General features: G+C 44.1%; 2 protein-coding genes across 2 annotated transcripts; one reads left to right on the top strand and one right to left on the bottom strand.

Moving 5' to 3' along the window:
* Window positions 1-3,415: 3,415 nt before the first annotated feature.
* Window positions 3,416-7,224, bottom strand: MIS18A (MIS18 kinetochore protein A). The gene is made up of 5 exons (XM_075432940.1): window positions 6,924-7,224; window positions 6,774-6,840; window positions 6,380-6,502; window positions 5,006-5,099; window positions 3,416-4,276 (listed from the first exon to the last, which is right to left on the bottom strand). Exons 1-5 carry the CDS (start codon window positions 7,168-7,170, stop codon window positions 4,196-4,198), a joined length of 612 nt encoding a protein of 203 aa, XP_075289055.1. The 5' UTR covers window positions 7,171-7,224; the 3' UTR covers window positions 3,416-4,195.
* Window positions 7,225-8,061: 837 nt separating this feature from the next.
* Window positions 8,062-25,045, top strand: MRAP (melanocortin 2 receptor accessory protein). The gene is made up of 3 exons (XM_075432954.1): window positions 8,062-8,273; window positions 13,502-13,601; window positions 21,588-25,045. Exons 1-3 carry the CDS (start codon window positions 8,168-8,170, stop codon window positions 21,736-21,738), a joined length of 357 nt encoding a protein of 118 aa, XP_075289069.1. The 5' UTR covers window positions 8,062-8,167; the 3' UTR covers window positions 21,739-25,045.
* Window positions 25,046-25,339: the final 294 nt, after the last annotated feature.

Genomic DNA, 25,339 nt, shown 5'->3' with positions numbered 1-25,339 from the left:
ACAGAGAAAAGGGAGATAGGGTAGAACATCTGTAACAGTTTTATTTGTATTATTAATGGGAATTAGCAATAATTGGAAAATTTGGACAGTAAGTGTTGATATCATTGTAACTAGATTAATAATAGCTGCTTGCTACTATGTTGACTAGATTGCTAGAGCAATTAATTACACTAACAAAACACAGCAATTCTTTGCTCCATATAAAAGGAGTCAAGTGTTTATTCCAAGTGTAACATGATCAGTTTTTACTCGGTATCCATATTATCTACAAGAAAAATCTACTAGAACTTAGCTCCTTTTGCTATGTCATCTTATTTTTTTTCACTGAGAATTTTCATTGACTACTTGTCATTAACTTTCTCTTTTCAATTATGGAAAATTTTCTGCAATCTTTTCCTGCCCTGAAGACCTGTGAGAAGGACTTCCAAAGGATCTGCTGCCTTGTTCACATAGACTTAACATGCATCTGCACTACAATGCTTGCTCTGGTGTTCATCCCCCCCCTTCCCCCCATATAACTTTTATTCTCACAAGATGTGTTTATTTGGTTCCAGAAACAACCTGCCATGTCAGTTTACTCTCCAGTAGCTGTATCTGTCAGTTTGTCTGTGCACACAAGGCCTAAAGGGATTTGATGTTCAGATCTCCCTGGAACTAAACTGATTCAGGTACTTTGCTCCTTTTGGAATCACACATCTATTTTCTTCATGCTTAGTCCCACAGTATCATGCTTTCCTGTCAGGATATTACATGCCAGTTTTCTCTTCTTCACCTTCTGTTCCTTCTGCTCCGGTACATTTTCTCCAGTTCAGGCTCTTCTTCAGCTTTTCTTGATCCTATCAGCTGAAAAGGAAAGAGGCATTGATGGAGGCAGTTTTCCAGCTAGTGGATTCTCAAAGCCCAAGTGTGGATAAACCACAGGGCACCATTGGACACCAGGGGTTCCTGCTAAATGGTTCATTTCACTTTACACATCTAACTCAGGTCTAAGTGAGGAGGCCACCTTTAGTCAGGTAAGCAGCCTCTTTCCCTGTCTGTAGAGGACACAGGGACCCTAACCTCCCGATCCAGAAACCTCAGCCAAGCGGTGTTCTCTTTTCTCATGAGCATTCACAGTACAGCCATAAGAGTGTCTCCACCTTCATCTCAGTCCCCTCGGCCCCCAATCCCCTTCTCCCTCCAGGTGAAACCTGTTCCACCTTGAACAGCAATTTTGTTTTGTGCTTGCACTTCTTTCTTTGTGTCTTTTCAGCCATTGCTTGCTTGGTCTCTTCCCAGGAAACCCTACCTGTATCCACAGTGCTTTAAGCTTAACAGCAGCAGTCACCATTTTCAGCCCACCGCTAGTGCTATCTGCTGGACTTCTGCTCTACTGCGCCTTGCCATGTAGTGCACACGTAACTGTTCCTCACACTTTTTCCAAGCCTTTTTTAGAGCAGAAATCACACCCAGACAAGAACATTAATTTTTGTTCCTTTCCTGCTTGTTACCTCTACTCTTTTTATTACAAAAACAAAAGTTGAGCAACAGCCAGAAGAGTTCCGAGACCCTCACCTTTTAGACCTCTTCTGAAACCAAGAGCCATAATTATCATTTGGTTTAGCCAGGAGCACACTAAAACTTTGCTACTGTATTTGGTTAGGAAACAACTACAGCTTTCCTTAACATTTAAAAATTGTTCAAGCATACTATAATACACATTTATACATACAAACAGAAACATTCTCTATTACCTTTAGCCCTGTTAACTACAAGATATTAGCTCCTAAGGGGACTGCACAGTAAAAGAAAATGTTATTTTAGTTTCTTGGAACAACATACATACACAAACATACACATTTTCCCCATGCAGATATAAACATCTCTACATCCATATGAAATCTATTCTAAGTTCAGAATGTTCATTGCACACCTCAGCAAAGCAGCAGCTGGCAACCCCTGAGAGTGTGGAAAAGCTATTTTAAGAGAGTCTGTTCTGTTAATGTACTTGAGCTCCCACCTACAATATGCTAAGAGACACTGTTCTAAATATACACTGATGCCAAATGCAGGTATTCAATAAAGAGGAGATATAGAAGAGCGTAACTCTAAACTAAGGAGAAAAATGGTTACTTAACATGCACTTTTAAAAAGTGTTACCTCTGTATGTTCCAGAGCAGGAACACATACTCTAATCCAGATTCTTTGTAGTCATTTCTGCCTGCGAGTTCAGGAACATACTAAGGTCATGATTTTTGGGTTCCTTCTTCAGCAAGTATTTTTCCCATAATAGCTAGAAAAGAGGGATAGTTAAGGAATTCATACGCTGAACGCTTTACTGTCACTACGCATAGTAGCAATAAATACAACACAAGAGATAGGTGCTAGGTTTCTACCTAAACAAGTCTCAGAGGAGACTCCGCTGGTGAATCTATTTGGGGAACTCCCTCTGAAAAAGTTACCTGCCCTCCATGTTTAATGGAGGAACATGTTTAAAGCTACAGGTGCTGCTCTGGGCCAGCAAACCTGGTTCTTTCCATCAAGGGTAGATCTAAAATGGTTATTTCATAATACAATTGAACAAATACAATAAATCACTTAAAAAATATCTCCAAGTTAATAAACATTAGGTTATTCTATTCAATCTCCCACTGCTAACACACCAATAACTTGGATAAAGTGCTTCTTTGCCACCTTCGCATTTCGCTGTTACTTTGTTGGAATATAGATGTAAAAGATAATGCTGTCTTGTCTCAATCTTTGGTTAAAAAAATTGAACACATGTTCATCTCTACAAAAAAATCTACAGAAATCGTTATGGACTTGTGAACCTGCTCCCACAGTTGTCCTTAATAGAAAAGGAAATCCACATGTTAAAAACCCACATATATATATGTTTACGGAAAAAACACTATGTCTGAAAAGCCAGGCCTATCAAGCCATCAACTGTTAACATTCTCAACAAAAACATACTTCGGATATAATGAAAAAGATCAACCAACCTTCAATTCAAGGGCAGAGTTCATGGTTCTCTTCAGACATCTAGGATGAAGTCTATGTTGCTTACCAGCATTCAAAAACTTGTTAGAGAATAAACTACCTCAGAAATTACACTGGAGTAATTTGATTGGAAAGATTAGTGCTTATAACAATTCCTTTGGCAGGTACACAAGTAACAGAATATTTTACTTACTTGAACATGAAATAATAAAAGACCCATCACTACAGGCTAAGCTTGAGTACTACTTCAAAACAAAGCAGTAAGTAGAGAAAAGATGGGGGAGAAGCTTTTATATGAGAAGTGCATACCAATGGGGGAGAACAGTGGGAAATGCATTCTAGGTTTTTGAAGAAAACTTAAAAACTCACAGTAGTAAAAATCAAGTAGCATTGGGTAGCAGAAAAAAACTTTTCAAAATTATTCTTTGACTCCAACTGCTTGCTTTTGTTTTATTAAAAAAAATTACTCAGAACACTCAACCTATATAAGAAACCCTGACAATCAGTTAAATACACAGATCAAAGACAAATAACATGAAATATCTGCATTAAAACAAAATACTCACAAGTGTTCTTAATTAGCATTTTGAATTCATTGCTCAAATATACACCAAGCTTTGTTGAAAGGTATACTGCTACCAGCCTTGTTTGTTTTCCTCCCCTTGAAGCTGTAAAACACTTTATCTAATGCTTTTAAAGCCGCCTTTTACACTACATTTCAGGCTTAAGCTTCCAAAAAAACCCCACAACCAAACCATACCATACAGTTATTGTGCCATTCCTGTCTCTTGAGCACAGGTCAAGCAAAGGCTGTGGAGACAAAAAAATTACATATGTTGTTCCTTCAGACATCACAGGGATTTTTTTTTTATTGGTTTAGGAACGAGATGTGCACCCAGTTCAGTAGATACTGAATAGCAGGGAAGTCAGGAGCTAGATGCTTTGCTTTCAGAGATAAAAATTTAAATATTTACATACAAACCAAAAGTCTACAGAAAGTTGATTAAAAAATTCTATTTCTTTCTGGAGTATTCTTTCAACAGAAAAGGGAGGAGCTGCTTGTCTATCGTGAAGACTCATCATCAGCATTGCCCTACCGCAGCATGAGCCACCAACACCTTTCAGTTCTTTGCACAGTTTTTGCAATGTTCCCACAGATTCCAGAGGATTACATGGACAGGTTTTACATAGATCATTCTCCTGCATGTAATTTCTTTCAGACTTTATTGTGAAGAGAAGCCATACTTGATTCAACAGCAGTCAGTCTTGTTTCCAGAGCTTTTAACACAGTGTCTGCCTGTAAACACGGAAAGATACTCTGTTATGAACGGAACTTGACAAGACAAAGAGCAAGGGTAAATGTCAGTAAACGCTCAAATTTGATCTTGCATCACCAATCCTACTTGATTCTATCCCTGCTACTTCCATAGTTTGAAAGCTCACTCAACTCTAACATTAAGTCCCCACACTTTCTTGAATCTGTGATTGCCTCCAACCTTGGTAAGCATCAGATCCACACATTCAGCTTTTGCTAGACAACCATCAGCTTTCAGAGCCAACTTCACTACATTATTTGCTCCCAATTCTCCCTAACTGCAGTCAGAAGTTCTCAGTAGAGCAAAATGTCAACTCTGTTTATTATGCAATATTTCAATACAAAGTTACAGCAAAACCATTAGGGTCAGTTTACATGAGAAGACAGAAGAGACAACTAAAACAAAGTTAAGTGAAAATCTGGAGAAGTGAATCAGAACTAATTAGAAACAAAAATCTCTAATTACTGGCAGACATAAATAGGAATCTAACTCTACACTTGACAAACAGAAAATGCTAACTACCACTAAAATTGAAGGAAAAGTTACTGGAAACCTTGCACAACACAAGATATTAACACCATGAAGTACTACAGCATATGTTAAAACCCACAGAATTGGTCTGAATGAAGTTGTTTCGCAGAAACTATTTAAGAATATTAAGATTACATAGAGGTGATATAAACAAATAATGATATAGGGTTAAATCTTACCCTTTGTAGCACCTCTTCCAAGACAGCTCGACTTTCAAGAGTTAAAGGTTCCTCATCAGTAAGAGCTTGCTTTTCTGAGGATCCTAGAATGTAACTGATACATTAAAGTTTAGATCATGCAATTGTCACATTGAAGGCAAAAAAACAAATGTAGTATTCATTGTACTCAATGATTAAGATATTACGATTAATACACTAGAAAAACGGAAGCACAATTCCAATGACAACTAAAAGACAACGCATATTTGGTAATCTTGTAAACAAACTGTATGGTGGAATGAAAACAGTTCTAAGCACAGAACTACCATGATACCACCACTTTATGAAAGTTAGAACTCCAGCAAGAGACAGTCATGAACTCTGGTGCTACAGCATACGGTGAAAGGTCACGCAGACACTGAGAACAGAGTAGCACTAGCTGGGAGAGCCATCTATCACCACTACTGCCCAAGAAAATCGCATTTGTGGCCATGTTTCAGAAAATCTTACTGCCATGGAAAAAGCAAAGTACCATAGCTGTGGAAAAAGAAAAAAAAACACAACTGTCCAGAGCAGGAAGGTGAACATCCCCATAGATACAGCAGAATAAACTGGAACTTAACAAAAAGCAGAAATGTTAAAACTAGCCTAGACAAAAGTAAACGTAACCTATCACTGTTTACTAGAGTGACACTGGGATAAAAGCACTCTGGTGTGGAGACAATTTAGGATGCAGTTATCGAAGAATATTCTGAGACCACTTTCAAGTGCTACAAACCAATTAAAGCCAATACAAGAGCATACCTTCATTTTCTAGACAGTTTTTGATTGTAAGACAGTTCAGCGAGAACCTCAAGCACATATTCAAGGTTTAAGATTCGCATCTGCCTACCTCAGCAAGGAAAAAGCAGACTTGACCAGTACAGGTCAGACCTCACACTAAGTTCTGCTTGAACCCCTCTCCTCATGTTCTCTGCTGATGTTTACCTCTAACAGTCTTACAGTCAAGCCTATTTGGTACTACCTACGACTGCAGGCTCATTTCACATTGTCTAGAGCAGAGCACACATGCAGTCTCTTGTGATCGAATGAGAAGGAACCCTTCTGCATCATGTACCTAGTGTTGTTTTCCTGGATGGCACGCAATTTCTTATACAAAAGGGGGCCCTGGTATTTTCTTTTTTCTAGGGTTTGCCTAACATCACGCAGATGACCTTTCTCACACTCAAGCGCTGCGATGCCAGCAGCGGGAATACAGAAAACCACTCTGGGGCAAAGCGGCAGACGCAGCTGCCTCTAGAGACGCCAGAAACACGAACAGGAGCACCCCCCAACAAGACGCCCGGCGGGCAAACCTCAGCGGGGAGGCTTTACCAGTCCCGGTTCTGCCTTTACCTTTCGATTGAGTCGACACTGAAACAGAACAAATCCCTCTTGTAGTCCAGGTGCTTCGGGGTGCACCTGTAGATGTCACCGAGCGTCATGGAGCAGCCAGAGCAGAACAGAGTTTCTATCATGCTGTAAGTACGATACGCAACGCTTGTTTAGGACAAGAGAAAAAGAAACACCTCTCCCCACCCCTACTCTAAAAAGAAAAAAAAAAAAAATCCATCCGTTGTGATTTCTTTAGAGCATTCGCTCCTCCCGCCCGCCGTCCCCGACGGGCCTCCCCTCAGTGCCTGTCCCGGGGCCTCTCGGCTCCCTCAGGAGAGGGAGGGCGGGCAGGGCCCCGGCGGCGACCCCCCGCCCCTCCCCGGGGCGGCAGCGGGGCTCCGGGCCCGGGCCTCACCATCCACACTCGCCGGGCCGCTTGGAGAGCTTCCGCTCCTCGTCCACCGCGACGCTGGCGGCCGCACCTGCGCGGGGGGGGGACAGGGAGGAGGGGGGCTGTGAGGTGACCGGCGGCCGCCGCGCGGGCGCGGGGCGGGGCCGGACTCACTGCGCAGCAGGATGCAGCCCGCCTCCTCGTCGTTGGACACCCAGCTCAGCGTGTCGCCCACCGGCCGCTTGCAGCCGGCGCAGAGGAACACCATGGGCAGCAGGCCGGCGCTCTCCGCGCGATGCTGCTGCCGCCGTCGCTCCTCTGCTGCTGCCGGCGGCGCCCGCCCGTCGCCCGCCTCCAGCAGCGACAGGGAGGAGTCCAGCTCCGCCACGAGGCCCGGCGGCGGGTACAGCGCGCCCGCCATCGCCTTCGAAACGCCCGCGCCGGAACCGGCAGTGACGCCCGATTGCCACGGCCGCGCCGAGCCCGCCGCCCGCCAGCGCGGGAAATACCGCCCGCCCCGCCCAGGGGGCGGGGAGTCGCCGCGCGTGGCCACCGCCCACGCGATCCCGCGCCCCAGCCGGTAACGGCGGGGCTGGCGCGGGGTGTAAATGGAGGGGCGGGGGGTGCCTCGCCGCCGTCCCGCTCCCGTGAGGCGGGCGCGAAGGCCACGGCGGTGTGGAGGCGCGGGGAAGATGGCGGCGCGCCCTGCGAAAGCTGCCCCGAACTGACCCGGCTCCGTGTCCCGGGAGGCCGGCGCTGCCTCCACCAGTCCGGGCCCGGCGCCCGAACGAGCGGCCCCGGCCTGCCCTGCCCTGCCGCAGCCTGCCCTGGGGGCTTCCGGGAGCTGCCAGAAGCGGGCTGGGGGGCTGCCCCGGCTCCCTCTGGGCTGGGGGCCTGCCCCTCCGCCCCTGGCCGGCGGGCTGGAGGGAACGCAGGAGCACCAAAGCAGAACACACGGTTATTCCAAAGCGTCCCGTGTTTACGAAGCGTTTCCTCAGGGCTGACCTGTGTTTTTACGTCAGGAGAAGTTCAGAAATGCCGCCCAGGCCAGCGGTGTTCAGCAGCTCCGGAGCGGGCTGTGGCGTTCTGAGAGCGAAGGGTTTGTGACCCAGCTGGCACCTGCCCACCCCGTCCTTAGGTTGCTTGACACCCATCTCACTTTAAAACGTCCTGAGGAAGAACACGATTGCCCCGCAGGAGGCGAGGATTACGTTTGAAGGGCTGCAGTTTCATATCTGTCAGGTATTAATATTCATCGCCGCCGGACGTTCTGTAGCACCAAGGCGGTCCTTGAGCTGCGGGACCCCAGGGTGGTTTACACAGGCGTCAGTTATGCAATCTCTTTCCGAGGGCGCTGAAGTACAATGCAAAAAAGTGTTCGGTTGGAGTTCTGAGCTGGTGTAAAATGCACTACTGAGATGGCTAACAGAACAAACTCCTCCGAGTATTTCTGGTCCTATGAATATTATTGGGATTATATAGATCCAATTCCAGTAGATGGAAGCAAGTTGAAGGTTAATAAATGTAAGTATTGTAGAGTAGTAGGTGCTAATCTAGTCCAGGAACAATGTTGCGTAGCTTGTCTCACTGACTTTTTGTTTTTCTTGCGATAGAGACCATGCTGGGTTGTACGTGCGTGCTTTGTATGGATGGGTGTCTGCCTTCCAGACTGACTGCGCTCTCCTAGCAGTTTTTACTAATACTGAAACTCTTTGCTTTAACTTACAGTATTTGAAACTGTAGGACTGCTGATACTAACTCTTATTTAAAAGGACAGATTCTTTTTTAGCTATTTGCTAAGTGGAAATCTAATGGCTTGCAAATCTGTAGTTTGGGGTGTTAGCTACCTGCACGCTACTATCAGAAAAGTTGACTGAATGAGCAGACATAAGACTATCGTGTTTTCGTCTTGGGACGTAAGGCTTACATTACAACTGATAAACATTCAAAACCTTAGTAAAAGAAGTAAAGTAAAGTAAAAGAGGTGTATGTTTCTGCTAGCCAGGAGCAACAAGCTGAAAACATATTCTATTACCTGTCCTCTTTTGCTTTAGTGCTACTGAACTGTAAGATAAAGTAATAATATACATTATTTTCAAAATATTTTATTGCCATGGAAGCTGATTCTGCTGGGTTTAGAAGTTTATTTTCAAAGTATGTAATATACTATAAAATATGAAATAGCATTCACCAAATTCACCCTGCAACAGTTAATTCCCTTTCACACTTGGTTTTGGACAATGAGATAGCGATGTCTTTTTATGGTTAGTTAAAGTGGCAAGCAATTTTTTTTTTCTAATGCAACTGCATTGGTTAGGTTTTAAGAAAATAAAATTACAAGCTATGTCATAAGTCATTAGCTTAACCAAGTATAGTTGGACAGACTGATGAAGACTGAGGGAGAGCAGGTAGGCATGTTTGCGTCACTTCGGCTACAGGCAGCATTTTCCCTCAATTTCTGTCAAGTCTCTACCTATGATTGTATCCTCGTTTGAGTGAGAAAGCTGTGGGCTTTACTGGTTGCTATTTAGTTTACTGAAGACAGCTACGACAGTTCAGATACAGTTTCAGAGACTAAAACTGCTTTCCTGAAGATTATTATAGTGATCTGGTCTGTAAGGAAAAACTGACAGTCTTTCAAAATATTTTCATGTCTCTCATTAGCAGTGCAAGAAACTATCTTTCTAATATTGAAGATTGAGCTGAACCATGCTAGGAGCTTCGTGTCCTTCACTTGCCTTATGAGAGAAAGAATAAGAAAAGGGAGCAGAAACTCTTACTCTGAACTGCCTCTAGAAAAGCTTTTCTGTCCACTCTGATGAGCCCAGGGTATATTGCCTCCAAACATGCCTTAAAGAAGGTGGTATAAATAATCACATCCTTCCATATATAAAATCTTGCTCTGTAGTACTGTAGAGCAACATTTGGTGCTGCAGGATCAGGCAGGTTATGGGCAGCTTCTCTAATTATCTTCATTTTAAAGTTAGGGCAGATAACTACCCCTGAATTCCACCAGGAAAACCCCAGATCACTGACTTAAGCTAGCTGTAAGTCTCCAGCATGTGGCTGGCTCAGCAAAAAACAGGAATCAGGAAGCTAACCTTTCCCCTTTCTAACATTTGGGTTGCCTGATACATAAGAGAGGTGAAGTTTGTGTTACAGCATTTCCCCTCCATGGCAGTTTATAGGATATTTCTCTGTACCCAGCTGCCTGTTTTCTTGAAACTTGTAGGAACCGGGCTTCTGAGAGAAGATGCTCCCCCTCTGTTAAATTTAATTTCCATCTGTTGATGGTTTCATGGAGGAAATTACCACACACGTGTGTGAGTGGTTATGAGTAATCTCATAAGCCTTATTTTCATTTAAAAAAGCAGACTAAACCAATCTTTTACTGTTTTGGATTTTTTTTGATTTGTTCTCTCCCCCTAAACAAGTAGTCTGCCGCCTTTCAGGTCATTTTGTATTCTAAGGAGATGATTTATGCTATCAGACTTTGTGTTCACACATCTCATCTGCTCTTGCAATAACTCCAACTTGATCTAGTTACAAAGGATTGGAGGCCTCAAAGATACAAAATATCTGCAAGTTCCTACAGCTGGTGACTAGGTAATAGAGGAAAAACGTTGTGAGTGAAGAGCTTTACTGACATGAAAGCTGCGGGGTGAGATCATGCCCTGTTGGACACCAAAGAAAACCACCTTTGGGCTCAGCTTTGGGAAGCAAATCTGCAGGAAACTAGGCTGCTGCATTTCAGCTGCTCAGCTGCCAGGCAAAGAGAAAAGATGCAAGTGTAGGGTTTGGGATGTGCTTTTTTCCCCCCTCAGCATGTTAACGTTAAGGCAATCTGAGGTCCCTGGGGTGGCTGTTTATGTAAGATATTTCTAGGCAGCTTGTCAAAATGGAGTTCTGCTCCATGACTTGTGTCTTTTAGAGAGCCCACATTGCCTGTACCAATTTCTAAACTAAAAGTGTCGGGTTTGGTTTTCTGATAGCTGGGGAAGTGAAACTGGATTTCTCCCCCCACCCCCCCATGTCAGCAGTCTAGGACGAATGGAAACTGGTACTTTTATCTTGGTACTTTTATTCTTCCTTCTCCAAATACCAGTGGGAGAACAGTGAGTTACAAGTTATAAAGAAAACACCTAGGGAGAGAATTCCAGAGTTGGTTAGTTTTTCACTTGTTTTGAATAAAAACACTGGTCAAGCAATGAATATACTTTGTAGATTTTCCTGTCTTTGCATGGGATTGACATTCTTATACCTTCAAAAGCCACTGTTGGGATTATTGTTTTCATGTGCTTGGAAGTATGTAGACGAAATAAGTTCAGCAAGCCCTTGCCCTTTGTGCTGAAGATGAAATGTGATAATTTCCCCTCAGATGGCAACAAACATTCCAAGTTTGTCAAAATGTAGGATACCTCCAGGATTACGACAACCGCTGTACTGATATTCCAGAGTCCCTGCTGGTTGACTGCAACGGGACCTGAGCGTTTGTTTAGGTGCATTGCTGAATCAGCCCAGATGAATCATGTGGCTGTCATAACTCCTGGGATTGGATTGTAATTCCCTAATTCAATTTTACCTGGTTTGGTTTTGTTTATTTATTTAATGTAAAGCAGAGACCTGAATATCTGCACTTTCTTTCCCCTGTTACGTGGCCTGTCCCTGAAGCATTGTGAGATCGCGTTTGTCTCATGAAAATAAATCTAAGTCCAGCTATAAAGTCATGGTCTTGCTTTCTATTAATAGCGTTGTGCAGCTCTCTCTGTTTTGTATAAAAATAATAAAAAGCTTAACGGGCCCACAAACTAATAGGCTATTTAAAAACATATGCACACACACAAGGTGACTGTAAAATTTAGCGATAGGAAATCTTTTTATAGATTGTTAAAATATCTTATCCCAGTTTAAAAAAAAAATCCTAATTGCAGGACTTTAAAAACAGTCAGGAAGTTTCTGTTTATCCCACAAGAGTTCAAACTCCCCCTGAGACCTGAAGCAAATTTGATTAGCTCCAGTGAATTCCATGAATCATATTAAAGCTGCTTTTAAAAGATGAAACCGAAATAGCTCTGTCAGGGAATTTTATAAATCCAAACTCTGCATTTCTGTCCCGATGGCTTTGAGCACGTCCAAAGTCTGAGCTTTTTAAAATATCCCTGGACCATGAGCTTTGGTTTTGTTAGGTTTTGTTTTTAACATAAGTCCCCTAATTCTCCCCTGAGGAGTTGGGGTTGGCCAGTTAGCACCCGTCGCTTTTTCCCATACTAAATTTAGGAAGAGAAGGTCAGAATATTGGCTCTCACATGCTGATATACCATCCTCTGAATTAAGCTCAGTAAAACTTTTTTTAACAGAGGAAGAATAAAAAAAGCTGACTCTCCACATTCTTATTTCTCAGTAGCCCAGCCAAAACTCAGTTTTCTGATAAGACTCCAGCGAGGTCAGGTCTAGTTTTAGGTCTAAAAGGAGCTGGGATAGTTCCCCCTAATCTCTTTGTGGCTCTGATGACAACACGTTCTGAACTTTTTCACAAAGAAACACCTAATCAAACATATTGGACCTGTTTCAAAGAACACAATGTTTTCTGTCCTTTGAGATGGAAGATTTATTTTATCTTAGTCAATATTTGTCTCTGGGGTCCATGACCCTTCTTTTTCACCTCAGTCTAAGTGAGTAGCCGGGTACAAATTCAGGGCATTTCTCGACTTGTGCCCTGCAGAACACCCAACATTTTCAAGGCTTTAACTTGGGCATTCACTGCCACCACACTGATCCCAGGAAGGAGCATTTTGAAACAGTGACCAAACGTACTACTGGGGCAGGAGCAGATTCCTCCTGTCTAACAGCGAGCCTGTAACTGAGGCAGTAATTTGCACAGCACCAAGCAATCCCTTTTCTCCCGCAACCACCTTGGACTGGTCACCCAGATCAGGGAGCAGTTCACCTTTTTTTTTCTTTTATTAATAATAATAAAAAAAATTTCATCTGAAGTGGGGATAACAGCAGCGGCAGGGTCTTAGGCTGGTTTAAGCCAATGTGAACCCATACTGCGGTACTAGAAAGCCACTTACTTGTTCCTTAAAGACACCACCTAGTCCTGGTAAAGTAGGCTGCATTTTGAACTGGTTTATACTGATTACAGAAATATGGCAGCTGAACAGGGGAAGATTCACGTTCTCTTCCACCGGACTGATAAACTGTGAGGGTCACAGGCGCATTTCAACAAGCTTTCCTTGGTATTTGTCTTGGTAGAAAATGTTTTCAAGGCTAGAATTCCCTCCCTCAAAGCATCATCTTAAAGATCATGTGTGGTTGTACTTTTTCACCTAAGAGCAGGATTTGGCTATGCACTGAGCAGTAACAGCTCAGTCTTGAGTACTGCGCTGCTTGCTGCACTGTCATTTTGTCAAAGGGACCGTATCCCCTGCAAAGAGCTGAAGCAACTGTGAAAACCATCCTAAGTGCCCAGTATTACCAGTTAAATATATGCACAGTACTAGTCACCATCACACTTACTGGATATTTTCTTTTTGCAACCTCTACCCCAGACCTGGCCATGCACTGTTCCAATAAACTGTCAGGAGGCTCTTAAGACTTTTAACAAATTGGCACTCAGATTCCTCTCTCTCAAGGGTTTGATTGAATTTAATTAATTAAATGACACACCTTTCTTAGAGATCATAAATTATATTGCTCATTTTTATATTTGCTATTGTACCAGTGACAGAACTACTGTGTTGTATCCACAGATTCTATTGTCATAGCCTTTTGGGTTGGGCTTGCCGCATTTGTGACGTTTCTTTTCCTTATTTTACTGTATATGTCCCGCTCTGGATCAACTCCAGTAAAGTAAGTACAACCAGAGATAAAGTAAGTATAGATCAGTGTGATAAAATAACCTGCATGAAACATTCATTCACTGCTTCAAGTGATCCAGCAATTACAACATCTACAGCTGCACACAGAGATGACGCTTTTTATGTTCTTTTTGTGGGTTTGAGTGTCTCTCAACCCACGGCTATTCACCGTTTGTATTAATCACCTGGATAAAATAAATCCATAACTGATGAGGTTTGGAAGTAAGAGTGTCTGTTTTACACACAGAATGAGAAAGTACCTCTTGTAGAGCACACCTGAGAAGGAAGTAGGAATCCCAGTGGTAAAGCAGGTGAACACAAGCTCCCAAAGCAATTCTGTAAGCCTTGATCAATTAAGAGAAAATTTGTTAGTAAGATCAGGAAGATAATAGTATGTGCGCCATTGCTTAGATCATCCGAAGAACATTGTGCTTATGTCAGAATGCATTCTTTAAAGGGGGTTTTAAAGAAATCGGGAAGGATCAGGAAAAAAACTTATGTGAGTGCCAGAAACACATCCTACAGTGAGAGAAATCAACTCAAATCAATTAGTTTCTCAAAGGCAGTGTGGCTCAACAATGCTCAGTGTGAACCCTCTGCATCTTTTTGAACACCTGTGTCCAATTCAGGAGCCCCGTGATAAATGATAAAGTACCACACTGAAATACAGTGGGTGGAAGCTGGTGCTACACAAACTCAGATGTACCACATATTTTATGTGAGGGTAATGACTCACTGGAACAATTTAGAGTGGAATATAAAATGGGTTTTGATTAATTCTTTTTTCACTTGATGACTGAACATCTGAAAAACATGCATTTGTATTCATCCAAAAATTACCATGAGGAGCCTGTGGTCCGTCATTCTCTGGCCTGTTATGAAGAAGGTTAGGCAAATTTCTTTCTTGCCTAAAATAAGTATATGACTCAGTCCCTAAATAATGTTAAATTCTTGTAGGTTAAATTAACTCAGTGAAATTACTGGTTTATAACTGGCTGAAGATCTGGGCAAATTTTCCTTTTTATTTTTTGTTTTGCAAATCCTGGCAGGAGTATGACAGTAGCTTCCCAAAGATGGCCCATATCTGAACTTCTGTCCTTCAGCACAGCAAGCCCATGGTAAAACTACAAATACACTTAGAGAGAGCATTAATCAGTTGTACTGATTATATGTATCAGTTATCAGGAAGTGTGATTGTGAAATGACTTGAAACACCTGCCAGCCATGGATGTGTAGGGTTCGCGGTACCAGTCAGCTTACAAGTGAGACAACATGGTCAAACCGAGGTTTCTGCTGGGGCAGAATCTCCTGGAATCAGCCTCAGGCTGTTTCATTAGTGATTAAAGTTTCCAGGTGTGATTCTGCCACTCTCACCTGAGCACCTTAATTAAAACATCATCAGAGTACTGCTCAGCATTAGGGAGACGGCGTTGGGCCTGAGCTAGCTGGTAGCCCAGTAAAGCGTAACGGTGTCTTCAGGCTCAGCGCATGTGCAGCTGTGGAGATCCCAGAGCCCCATGCTCGTGTCGTCCGGATTCTTTTCACAGCTGGGCTTGACAAAACGGTGAGATATCCTCCAGTGGCAGACAGATGGAAGAGCTAATCTGCTCTGGTAGTTTCCACCTGAAACCTCCATGACTGAAAAGAGAGGCTGCATAAATACCTCCCTGCTGACAAGCAAGTTGCCTGTCTCTGGGATGATTACAGACCCTGTCCCGTGAGGGCAGCTGCAGTGGATGTGCCCGATGGAGACGCAGCGCCCGCTGACGTGCAGCACCCACGTTTTGGATGGAAATGTGGTTCTAATGCTGCCTGTGATTTTGAACTTTCTCTAAGGACAGGTTTCTGTTTGCAGCTTTCTACATTTGGTTTACTTAGTTTGCCACTAGTTTTTCTGGCAAACACGTTTTAGGCAAACAAGGATGCATTTGCCCGCTGCGCCTCCTAATCTGATCAGGACGCAGAAAATTCAGCTCAGCAGATTAGGCAGAGGTTCAAGATTAGGTCACAAACAAGCAGAGGGAAATGAGTGTAATATGGCAGTTAAAAGGAGCACTAATATTCTAATTTATTGGCACCCTAAGGCCTCTGGCATGCTCGCAAAAGGTAACAAAAACAATAAAAAAGGCAACTTGCCCAAATAAACTCCAAAGCAGGAGGCAAGCTAACAATACAGGAAACACACGGAAATGGACACAAAATTACAGGGTAGCAGAGGCATGTTCCCATTAATTTACTGTTCCTAAAGAACTGGCAGGAGAAGTCTATATCCATTAAAATCTCAGAGTGTTTCAAAGACTTAAACAAAAATACTAATTTTTAAAAATTTTTCACTTTTGCATCATGTTACTAAGTGAAATACTTGCCTTAAAAAATATCTGTGTTTATCCCTAATGTATTGTTTTGCCCATCGAAAAAGCTGTTGTGAACAAGGCAAGTCTAGGAATGTTTTGTGGAGAGGCTTGGAATTGTTAATGGAAAGCACTACAGGATGAGATTTGCTTAGGCTTTGAAATCATCCTGCCTTATCATTTTTCTAAGCTTCAAACATACTGTAAGAAAACAATTTTAGGACTGACTTCCCTCCCCCCCACCTTGCCCTTTTTGATTGAGTTCCATTTGTTTTTTAACCCCCGCTCCAATTACACTTCTCCCAATTTCAGCAATAAAACAAAGTGAAGTGCCTGAAATAACTTGTTCCTCTCAACTTCTGCCATCCTTCCCTGTCGTCTTCTCTTTATGTAATCCATCCATTACCCTTGGGGTGACGATCATCTAATTCCTGTATTGAAATCTGTCTCTTTTCCCGTGATCATTCTGATAGAGTCACCCAGCAAACGTACAGATACGTCACTGGTCAAGGCTGGAGAACTTTTACCTTCGCTGTTTCTGTGCTCATCCATCTCTCTGACAAGCCCAGGGGCCTATAGGGCAGCGCGCACTGTTCCAGCTTGCTCAATCGCCCGGTGAAACAAGCGTGCTTTCAAACCTGGCAGCTCCTGAGCGTGTGCCTTTGTGCTTCAGTTGACTGTCGAGCAGTCCCCGCTGCCACGTGCCAGGTGCCTCCACTGTCAGCTGGATCTCTGTGGGGTCCCTGAAGGTTACATTCGGGCCTTGTACAACACGCAGCGATTCTGTCTCTTCTACCGCTGGGTACGCCAAGGTCTTACCATTTCGGCGAGGGCATGCCGTCTACCACAGTATAGCCTGCTCATTTTTACTTGCCTGTCTGCACAGAAAATAAGTCAGTGTCCAAGCATCTTCCGAAAGGCATATGCAACAACTAGATCTACTTGTGCCACAGCATAGTCCTTAGACGCTGAGAGGTCCTGGACCTGAATCTATGCTCTGATTGCACCACACTCTTCTCTGCAACACAAAGTCATTTGGTGCCAAGTCAGATGAGTGAGTTCAGGAGAGGGGGCAGGGTTGGTGCTTGCAAGAGAGCTGCAGCAAGGAATCCATGTCCCAGTCCCTTTTGTCACCGTTACGCTATCCCCACAGCAATAAATAAAGAAAAAAGCTTTGGGGTGTGGGACCAATTATTTCAAGCCCATTAGCGTGCCAATGCTGTTGATTACCACACTGCTGTAATCACACAGAATAACAGAATGGTAGGGGTTGGAAGGGACCTCTGTGGGTCATCTAGTCCAACCCTCAGTATTAACATTTTCTTCAACTACGATTCTTACCATCCAAAATGATACAGAAAAATAAGGGTTAGTGGCTGGAGACAGTTCCCGGCCAAGGCTGGAACTTCATGGAGTGGAAGGGGGACAGGGAAAGTGCGGTCCTGGGCCTCTCAAGAGGGCACACCAGTTTCCCATGGATCTCACCGGAGGCTGTGCATTCCTGACAGCCATGACCGAGACTGCTGCGGACATCCAAAATCTTCTGGCTATCACTTTCCTAGCAGACAGTGTAATGTAGGAAAAAAAACCCAAAAAATATTGTACCCAGAGAGTTGGAAGATCTGCAGGTCTCATTCTTTCTCCTCATTTATTGCTGTCACGGTATCCTCAGAGAGGCTCAGTCTAGGGACTCTGGACTCCTTGGCAGCATGAGCCATGCTGGCTTCAGACAGATTTCTTGCAATAAGAACCCGCATTCAGTGTTTAGACATTTTTTTCCCCTGACTACCTCCTACTTTTACTCAACATTTCTGGGGCATATGGTAACATAGTTTGAGGATACCACTTGCCAAACAGAGATGTGGGAGTTGGCTTAAAAAAACTTGTTCTACAGCCAGCTTTCTTCTCAGTTTGCAGGTGAGAGTTTCCTTCACGGACAGAAAGATAACCACTGATTTGGTGGACGGACTGTACAATGTCCATGTGCTCTTTCAATTTTTCACTCCATCCAGACCAGTTGCAACAGCTGCTTCATTCCTGGAACTGGGGAACTAATTTGGATATTTGACAGCTCAGGGGTTTTGGTCCCTAGGACAGAAAAAAAAGAATCTATAGCAATATCCTAGATCTCACACGAGGGCAGATAGTTTTCAGACTGCTTTTTTAGCTTACCTTCACGATTGTAATATTCATTAGTGAACAATATAACCAACATATGTTACAATAACAAAAAAGTACCTATTCCTGTACATCAACGTGCTCCATACCTTTTAGCCAGTATCATGCCACTGGAGAGAGGCCTGGGACTGGTATCACCCATGGCAGGGTGGTGCCGAGGTTGTTCAGAGGCAACTGACCTCCAAGTGAAAACTAAAGGGCCGGGGTTCTCTTCAGCACCAGCCACTGTGCGAACACACGTGCCAGCTCAAAGCCCGGAACAGAAGTTTCTTCCCAGTAGCCAGTGTCCCTCCAGAAATCCCATGCACTGAGATGACAGCATTTGCTGGCTGTGAGGTCAGAACATGTCCTCGGTGGCTGCTCCTCAGACTTTCTCCAAGTCTGGTGCCACCTGGGCAACATTCACCCAGGTGGGCTGTGCAGTGGGCTGCACTGCTCAGGTGCTGGGAAGCAGGCTGTCTCTGTCAGCGTTAAGTGCTCTCCGTTGCTTGCTGAAGTCCTTCCTTGTTCTTCCCCTTTCTGCTACAAACTGAAACGACGGGGGCTTTTTGTTTTCAAACTGTTAAACGGTTCTAAATGACATAAAAAAGATTCCGTCTAATAGCGACCAGACAGACATTTACAAGTGACAATCAAAAGAGTGAAATAACTCTTGAGCCATGCATTCAAACAGTGTCCTGTGAACAACCGTATTATCAGCTCCCACATTATGTCCTCAGAGGGCGCAGAATGCCGAGCCCAGGCAGCCCTGAGGTTATGGCAGCTCACTGTCAAGGGACATCAACTGAACCCCAGACAACTCGTGCACTGGAGGAGATCTGAGAGTGCTGCCCACTGAGGGCAGGGATGCAGGCTCCCAACGCCTCTGCCCAGGCACGATACCTCTGCAGAGGAGAACCAGTTCTTGTCTTTATTAAGTTGGTCAGTATTTCTTATTTCTCTGCCAAGTTAAATGACAATGTCTTGGCATGGCATCTTGGCTTAACCGATGAACTTCTTCAACAAAATTAGGGCTATTTGCATTAAAAAAATATTATAGTTGTTCATTAATGAAGAACGCCAAAAAGTAATCACTGTGGACAGACAGTGTGATAAATATATGAAATTTTGGAATCACGTTATCACCCACTCCAGGCTTTCCAAGATCATGTCTGTCCCCAGAAATCCATAAATACAAAATATTAGCTCTACTTTTTTTTTTTTTTTCTATCTCAAGCATTTCTGCATGCTACAATTCACTGTCTTTAGGTACAATAGTTTATGAAAAATCTGCAGTTCTCAATGAAAAATGTTATTGCCGAGGTTGAGGCTTTAAATTTAATACATTAATATTGTTTGAATACGTCTGTCTTAACTGGCTGTCCAGCCTGTGCTCTATGACTGTTTGCTCCTCCCTGTGTCACTGTGATCTTCATCTGCATCTTTCTTTCAGAGTGACTCTACATTTACTTCCAGATCAGTGATGAAAATGCTGCACAGGATCAGGTGCTTATGGAGCCCAGCTAGAAACGGCCACAGGCAGAGATCATCCTCCAGCTACTCTTTGAGAAGCCTAATTCACGTAACATCTGTTTAACGGGGCTTGTGTACAGTTCTTTTTAGAGAAGGCAGTATGGAATACCAAGTCAAACACCTCACTGCAGTTTAAATAGCTACATATATGCAGCTACCTTTATCCTCCAAATCGTGTTCCCCTCCAAAAGTGACAGCAGACGTTTTTCACCATACCTGTCGTTCTATAAAACCACACTGTCTGGAATTAGTTTTTCTGTCCTTTGAAACACTTTTTCAGTTGCATCTTATCTTAGCTTTGATTCCATGATTTTGCCTGGGAGTGAGGTCAGTTGCACTGCCTGGGAGTGACCTGGCTTGACCAGTTCGGTCTCTGTGAGTCCTGGGACACCAAGGCTCTTCCAGCCTCCTCACACTTCCCTGCCATTCCAGGGATGGTTAACAATTAACAAGAGCTGGCCAGAGTTCTCCTCAGACAGTCTCCAGGGCTCTGGGATGCAAGTTCTCCAGCTGATTTTAAAATATGGATAGCTAGCTGATGATATTTAGCTACTTAATGGACTGGAAAGAAAACGTCCTGTTGTGGTAAGAGTATCTTTGTCTTGCTTCTGTCAAACAGTGAGAAGAGAGGTGCCTTGAATCTGCCTGTGTCATAGCAAAGAAAATTCCAAATCTGCCTGCCTGTGGTAGGCCTGTTGCTGAAACTTTGGGGTTTTGTTGGTTTTTCTGAATTACCATTAAGAAAAATCCCTGTTGTGTTAGTCTTGTCAGGCACAGATGTTTTAAGCTTTCATTAGCAATTAATCAATATAAATTTGAAATTATAAAGCTTATACTTCCCTTTCTCCAAAGTATTAAAAATATTTATTTTCCTTTGCATCCCATATAGTTTGTCTTGTTTTTTAGACCTTGGTTTTTACATTTGTTCAGCCACTGAAGCACTGGCTTTTAGTCAAAAATGCCTTCTTTTTTGTCCCTGAAGCCACGGCTCCAGGAAATTTTCCATTTTCATTCTCACTTCTGGGTTACATTTTTCTTCCCAAAGTAGTTTCCCCACCACCATCTTTGAAGCCCTAAGGATACAGCAGTAGTTGGGATCTTGTATTCACCCATATTGAATGGAACTTACTGCTTCTAGGCCAGGACTTGTCTGCTGTTTATTTTTTAAGGGTGAAGTTTGGGAAGCTGCTGGGCAGAGGACTCAGGGAGGAGGAGGCAGGGTGAGCTCTGCTGTTCTCCTATCCTCGCTCCCTCCACCCCACCACTAACTTGTTTTTCTGGCAGAACCATACATCTTTGAATTGTTATGATTTGTACAGTGGAAATTTCCTGCTACCCTAGTCCTACCCACTCCTTTTCAGGTCTGTCCCATTTTCTTGCTCAGATCCCCACCAGCCCTTAGAGCTGCATCTTGCCTTTTCCCAACCCCAGTGTCAGGGTATCTCTCCCAAATATCACACATTCCTCTTGTTCTTGCCCCCAATGACACCCATTCACAGTCACACAAAGCTCTTATTCCTCTTCTCTTTCCCAGGAGCAGCTGTGACAGTTCCTTTTGCCCTCAGTACACAGCAAGTCATAGCAAAGCTTCTAGTTTCCTCTTTAAAAACCCAGCTAAAGAACCAGGATTGAGGGCTGGACTGAAGGCCCCATCTTGAGGGGGAAAGGGGGAGTCACCAAATATCAGCCACAGCTCACACTTTTGCTGTTGGCCATACTCCATTTCCAGGTCAGGACACGATTCTCATGGTGGATAAAGAGGGCTGAAGTCCAAAAGCACCTCTCATGCTGGATTCAATGTCTTTTGTGTTAGAAGAAACCATCTTCTATATTTTTTAAAACTTTGATAATGTACTTCCTTATGAAACTGCTGCTATCTGTCTTCCAAACAGATGTCCCTCATAACTGTACTTTTTTTTTTTCTCCACACATTACAGACAAGTGATTGTAGGGAACCAGATAGAAGAAACCAGTTCCAATGGTGAACAGCCTCACTGCGACGATCTCAGTAGCCCATACTCAGATGTGGTTGCTTCTCAGCCACCTACCTCCCTTTCACATGAAACTGGCATTCGTGGAAGGATCTGAGCCTGAGTTAAAACTGGAACAGGTTGAGCAAAACCAGCAGTACAGTCTTCCTGACTGCAGAGAACAGCTCAGTGCTGTGGCTGCCTGTTGAACTCTGGTACCACAAACCTGAATTAGTTCAGGGGAAGAAAAAAAAATGTCTTTCAACAAAGGACAAATCTGAAGAATCCTGGATGTGTAAGAAGAAGTCCTAACCACCATATTTGAGCAACGCTGCTCAAGTATCCTGATCAGCATTTTAGATCCTGATGATGATGACTATAAAATTTCTCTCTCTTTTTCAAGTAAGGATTCAGATTCAAACTCCTCTCCCAGTTACGTGGTGCAAAGGGTGTGCTGCCAGTTGAGTGGTTCTCGTGAAGACCCATTTGGCTGAGAGCAGATTTACTCCTCCAGCAGAAAGTCTATGCCAGTTACGCCCCGAGTCCCGCGAAGGGCTCTGCCTCGCTCACCTGTATGCACACCGAGCCCTGTTATCCGCGGGGGTGTCCCTCCAGCATCACTTCTCACTGGGTTGTCCTGTTGTGAAAGCAAGCAACATCCCATTGATGTTACTGAACAGGCAGCATAACCAATATTGTTTATATATTATGAGAGCCACAAGTCATCCATTTCTGGCTCTGTCCTGATGTCATGCTCATCAGCTACATCTTGGTGACACCTCCACTTGGGCATCCTCTGAAAACTCAGCAACAATGTCAAATGCAACGTCAACAATAAAACTGCTTTTAGAAGGGCTACACCTTGCTTCACTAACCTAAAGCTCAGCCATTCCCTCAAGGATAGAATACGCTTTTTATTTACTTTTCTATTGCAGAAACATTTGGGTTACTTAATGTTCATTAAAACATTGTTTACCTAGAAAAGCCTTTAAAAAGCTAACAGCAGCACTAATGATCTCAAATGAGTGTCTTATTGAATGAAGTCATTAGCTTTACCTACTGCCCATAAACACAGTTTTGCTAGCAATAACCAATTACTTTTTGCTACCTTTTTGAAATGGTAGATGGAAAAGAAACTGTTAACATTGAACAATCTTGAAATGGTACCTGCCAGTTACCCAGGCATTAGAAAGAAAGAAGTGCGTTTACCGCATTTTCTATCAAAGGAAAATGCTGGCAAAACCACAAAAGCAGTATCGCACTTCTGCATGAGTCGCCTGCTTTCCGCTGGGGCTGACGAGTAGCTCAGCAGAAGCTACAGCCCTCCCTGAGGGTCACGGCAGCTTTTTGGTGAGGGGGAGAGGACAGGTTTAGCCCAGCTGGAGCACAGTCGAAACTCACTCACACTCCCTCCTCCTTCAGTGGCCCCTGCTCTCTCCACCTCTGTTCACCCGTGGAGCTCCACCAAACCCAGGCAGAACCAGGCAGAGGTCCACATGGGGAACCCTTAGAGCTCCAGTAAACACAAAGCTGGAGCTTTAGATCTGGGCTGAGGAAGGCAGCAAGGGCTGGAATAGATGTAGGACTGCATAGCTTGTTGCTGGGCTGAGGACAATGTGAAATTCATTCAAAACATGAGGAGAAGCTTAGACATTCCACATCCCCAAGCAGGCAGCAAAAACTCCTACAGTGAAGCAGTGCCAGAGCAGCCTTATGCTGCGTTCGGGGAACACAGGCCGTGATGTTACTGGAGCGTGGGTGGGTTGGGCTCTGTTAAAAGAGCCCCAAACACAAGAGACAGACCAAACCACCAGGCATATATTTGTATTGTGGGGTTTTTTTAATCTTCAAATTTTTTCATCCCTGAGATAAACACTTCTGCAGTTTGTTTTTTGAGCAAACTGACTACTGCTAGTGTTGGTCTTGGAAACCTGTCACGGCGTAAAGTCTGTTGAGTCAGACTGAGTCACGGGCAGATGGAGAAAACGAGGAAAGGCTGCAGGAACTGAGGGTGCAACATGGTCAGAGATATGCCAGAACCAAGCGTTTCCATCAGCCAACTCAGATGGCCACAACAGCCTCCCCCCTCCCCTGAGGTACCCTGACCTTTTGATAGAGCTAAGGTCGTTCTCACAGAAGATGCGAACCAACTGCCTTGCTGGCACCAGCTCTCCCGCTGTGAACTGGGACAGTCACCCTTAACCCCACTGCAACCACACAGCATCACCAAAGACAGTCTGAAGAGGACCCAAACATCTAGACCCATTTTCCTCCTCAAGGATGCCGCACCTGTGCTTCCATCACTCCCGCCATGTCTGCCTACCCTGAGCTGGAACATCCCTCCGGCACCAGCTCTGCCGTGCCAGCCGGCGCAGGCGGCTCCAGCACCCTCCTTCCCGACTCGTCACAGTCCCGTCTCACCCTGTTTTTCATGCACCTCTTCTCTACAAACGGCTTCCAAGGGGATTTCTGAAACACGTGAATGCTCCCGTCTGTAGCAACTGGTGTTCCTTCATTCCTTGCACTGGAACATGACTCATAGTACACAACCACTGAAAAGACTTCCCCCGCCTCCCCCCTTCCAAATTACCTGGAAATGGCAGGCTTACAGTATGAAGTCTATAAACAGTAATAAATAACATGCAAAATGCAAGCCTGTCTTGTAGCACCTAACTCGGGAGGAGGGAAGCAGGGGAGAAAGAAACACATTTCCTTCTGTGACGTTTCCACACGTCCGTCCCTGTTTCAAGGCCCTTCCTGTGCTTTGCTCTCCACAGTGAGCACTTGATTGCCCCTTCCAACCCTGAGTCCTCCATTAACAGAGGCCTTCCCTGTGTGCTCTGCGGCACTCATGGACGGCTGGGATGCTGCACCCACCAGCCAACACAGTGTGACCCAAATCAGCTCATGCTGCTGGTTCAAAGACATAGTTGACTTCTAGAAGAATGCTACCCCGCACCACTAACCCCAAGAAAGCCACGCCATTCTGCCCAGTCGCGCACGCGCTATGAAGTCCTCTCCAGCTAATGTGTCTGCTGTCCTCATCTGAGCACTGGCACCAGCAGCCCATCGCCGAGATCGATTTCAAATGCCGAGGACCCCCACCTGCAGCTCAAAGCGTACGTGGTCCATACACCAGGTACAACAAGAAGCAGTATGTTCTCCGGGGCTGTTGACTTCACTGAGCTCTTGTGAATTTTGAGTAAAAGGCTTAAAAGGCCTGTCCTGGCAACGACTTCTGTGAGGGCAGCCCAGACCACTGGGCCTGCTGCAGAGGGCTCCGGAGCTTCATCTGCATGGTTCTCACCACAACAGCATCAAAGTGAGTAACTTGTGTTAAACTGTAGAAACTCCTTGTTTTAAAACCCAGGCCCATATATGAAGCAAGTTTTCCATTTCCAAAATGCTCTCCACAATTTATTTTAATCAAGCTTAATTTCTTAAAATGATGACTCTCCATCCATACAATTTATCTAAACGCACACTGAATATGTTGGCAGTAATTCACACACACACACACACACACACCATTCAACTGCTAATGATCTACCGCTTTTAAAGATATTTGGCCATTGTTTCCAGAAGGATTTCATAATAATCTTACAATTGGCACATTACTAGAATATATTGAAGCTCAGAGGCAGTGAGAGATTAAGTCTTATTTTTAAAAGTTCCCACATGCACAGCTACATTCTCTTCACTGATAAACATGTATGAGC

Source organism: Opisthocomus hoazin, chromosome 1, assembly GCF_030867145.1.
Source record: "Opisthocomus hoazin isolate bOpiHoa1 chromosome 1, bOpiHoa1.hap1, whole genome shotgun sequence".
Classification (NCBI taxonomy): domain Eukaryota; kingdom Metazoa; phylum Chordata; class Aves; order Opisthocomiformes; family Opisthocomidae; genus Opisthocomus; species Opisthocomus hoazin.
This window is presented reverse-complemented; position numbering and strand designations above follow the sequence as displayed.

Coding starts and splice junctions, on each gene's coding strand:
- MIS18A (XM_075432940.1), bottom strand. CDS start 7,170: ATGGCGGGCGCGCTGTACCCGCCGCCGGGCCTCGTGGCGGAGCTGGAC. Junction 6,841..6,923: donor GGGCTGCATCCTGCTGCGCA/GTGAGTCCGGCC, acceptor CCCCCCGCGCAG/GTGCGGCCGCCAGCGTCGCG. Junction 4,277..5,005: donor TGGAAGAGGTGCTACAAAGG/GTAAGATTTAAC, acceptor CCGTGTTTACAG/GCAGACACTGTGTTAAAAGC.
- MRAP (XM_075432954.1), top strand. CDS start 8,168: ATGGCTAACAGAACAAACTCCTCCGAGTATTTCTGGTCCTATGAATAT. Junction 8,274..13,501: donor CAAGTTGAAGGTTAATAAAT/GTAAGTATTGTA, acceptor TTGTATCCACAG/ATTCTATTGTCATAGCCTTT. Junction 13,602..21,587: donor TCTGGATCAACTCCAGTAAA/GTAAGTACAACC, acceptor CACACATTACAG/ACAAGTGATTGTAGGGAACC.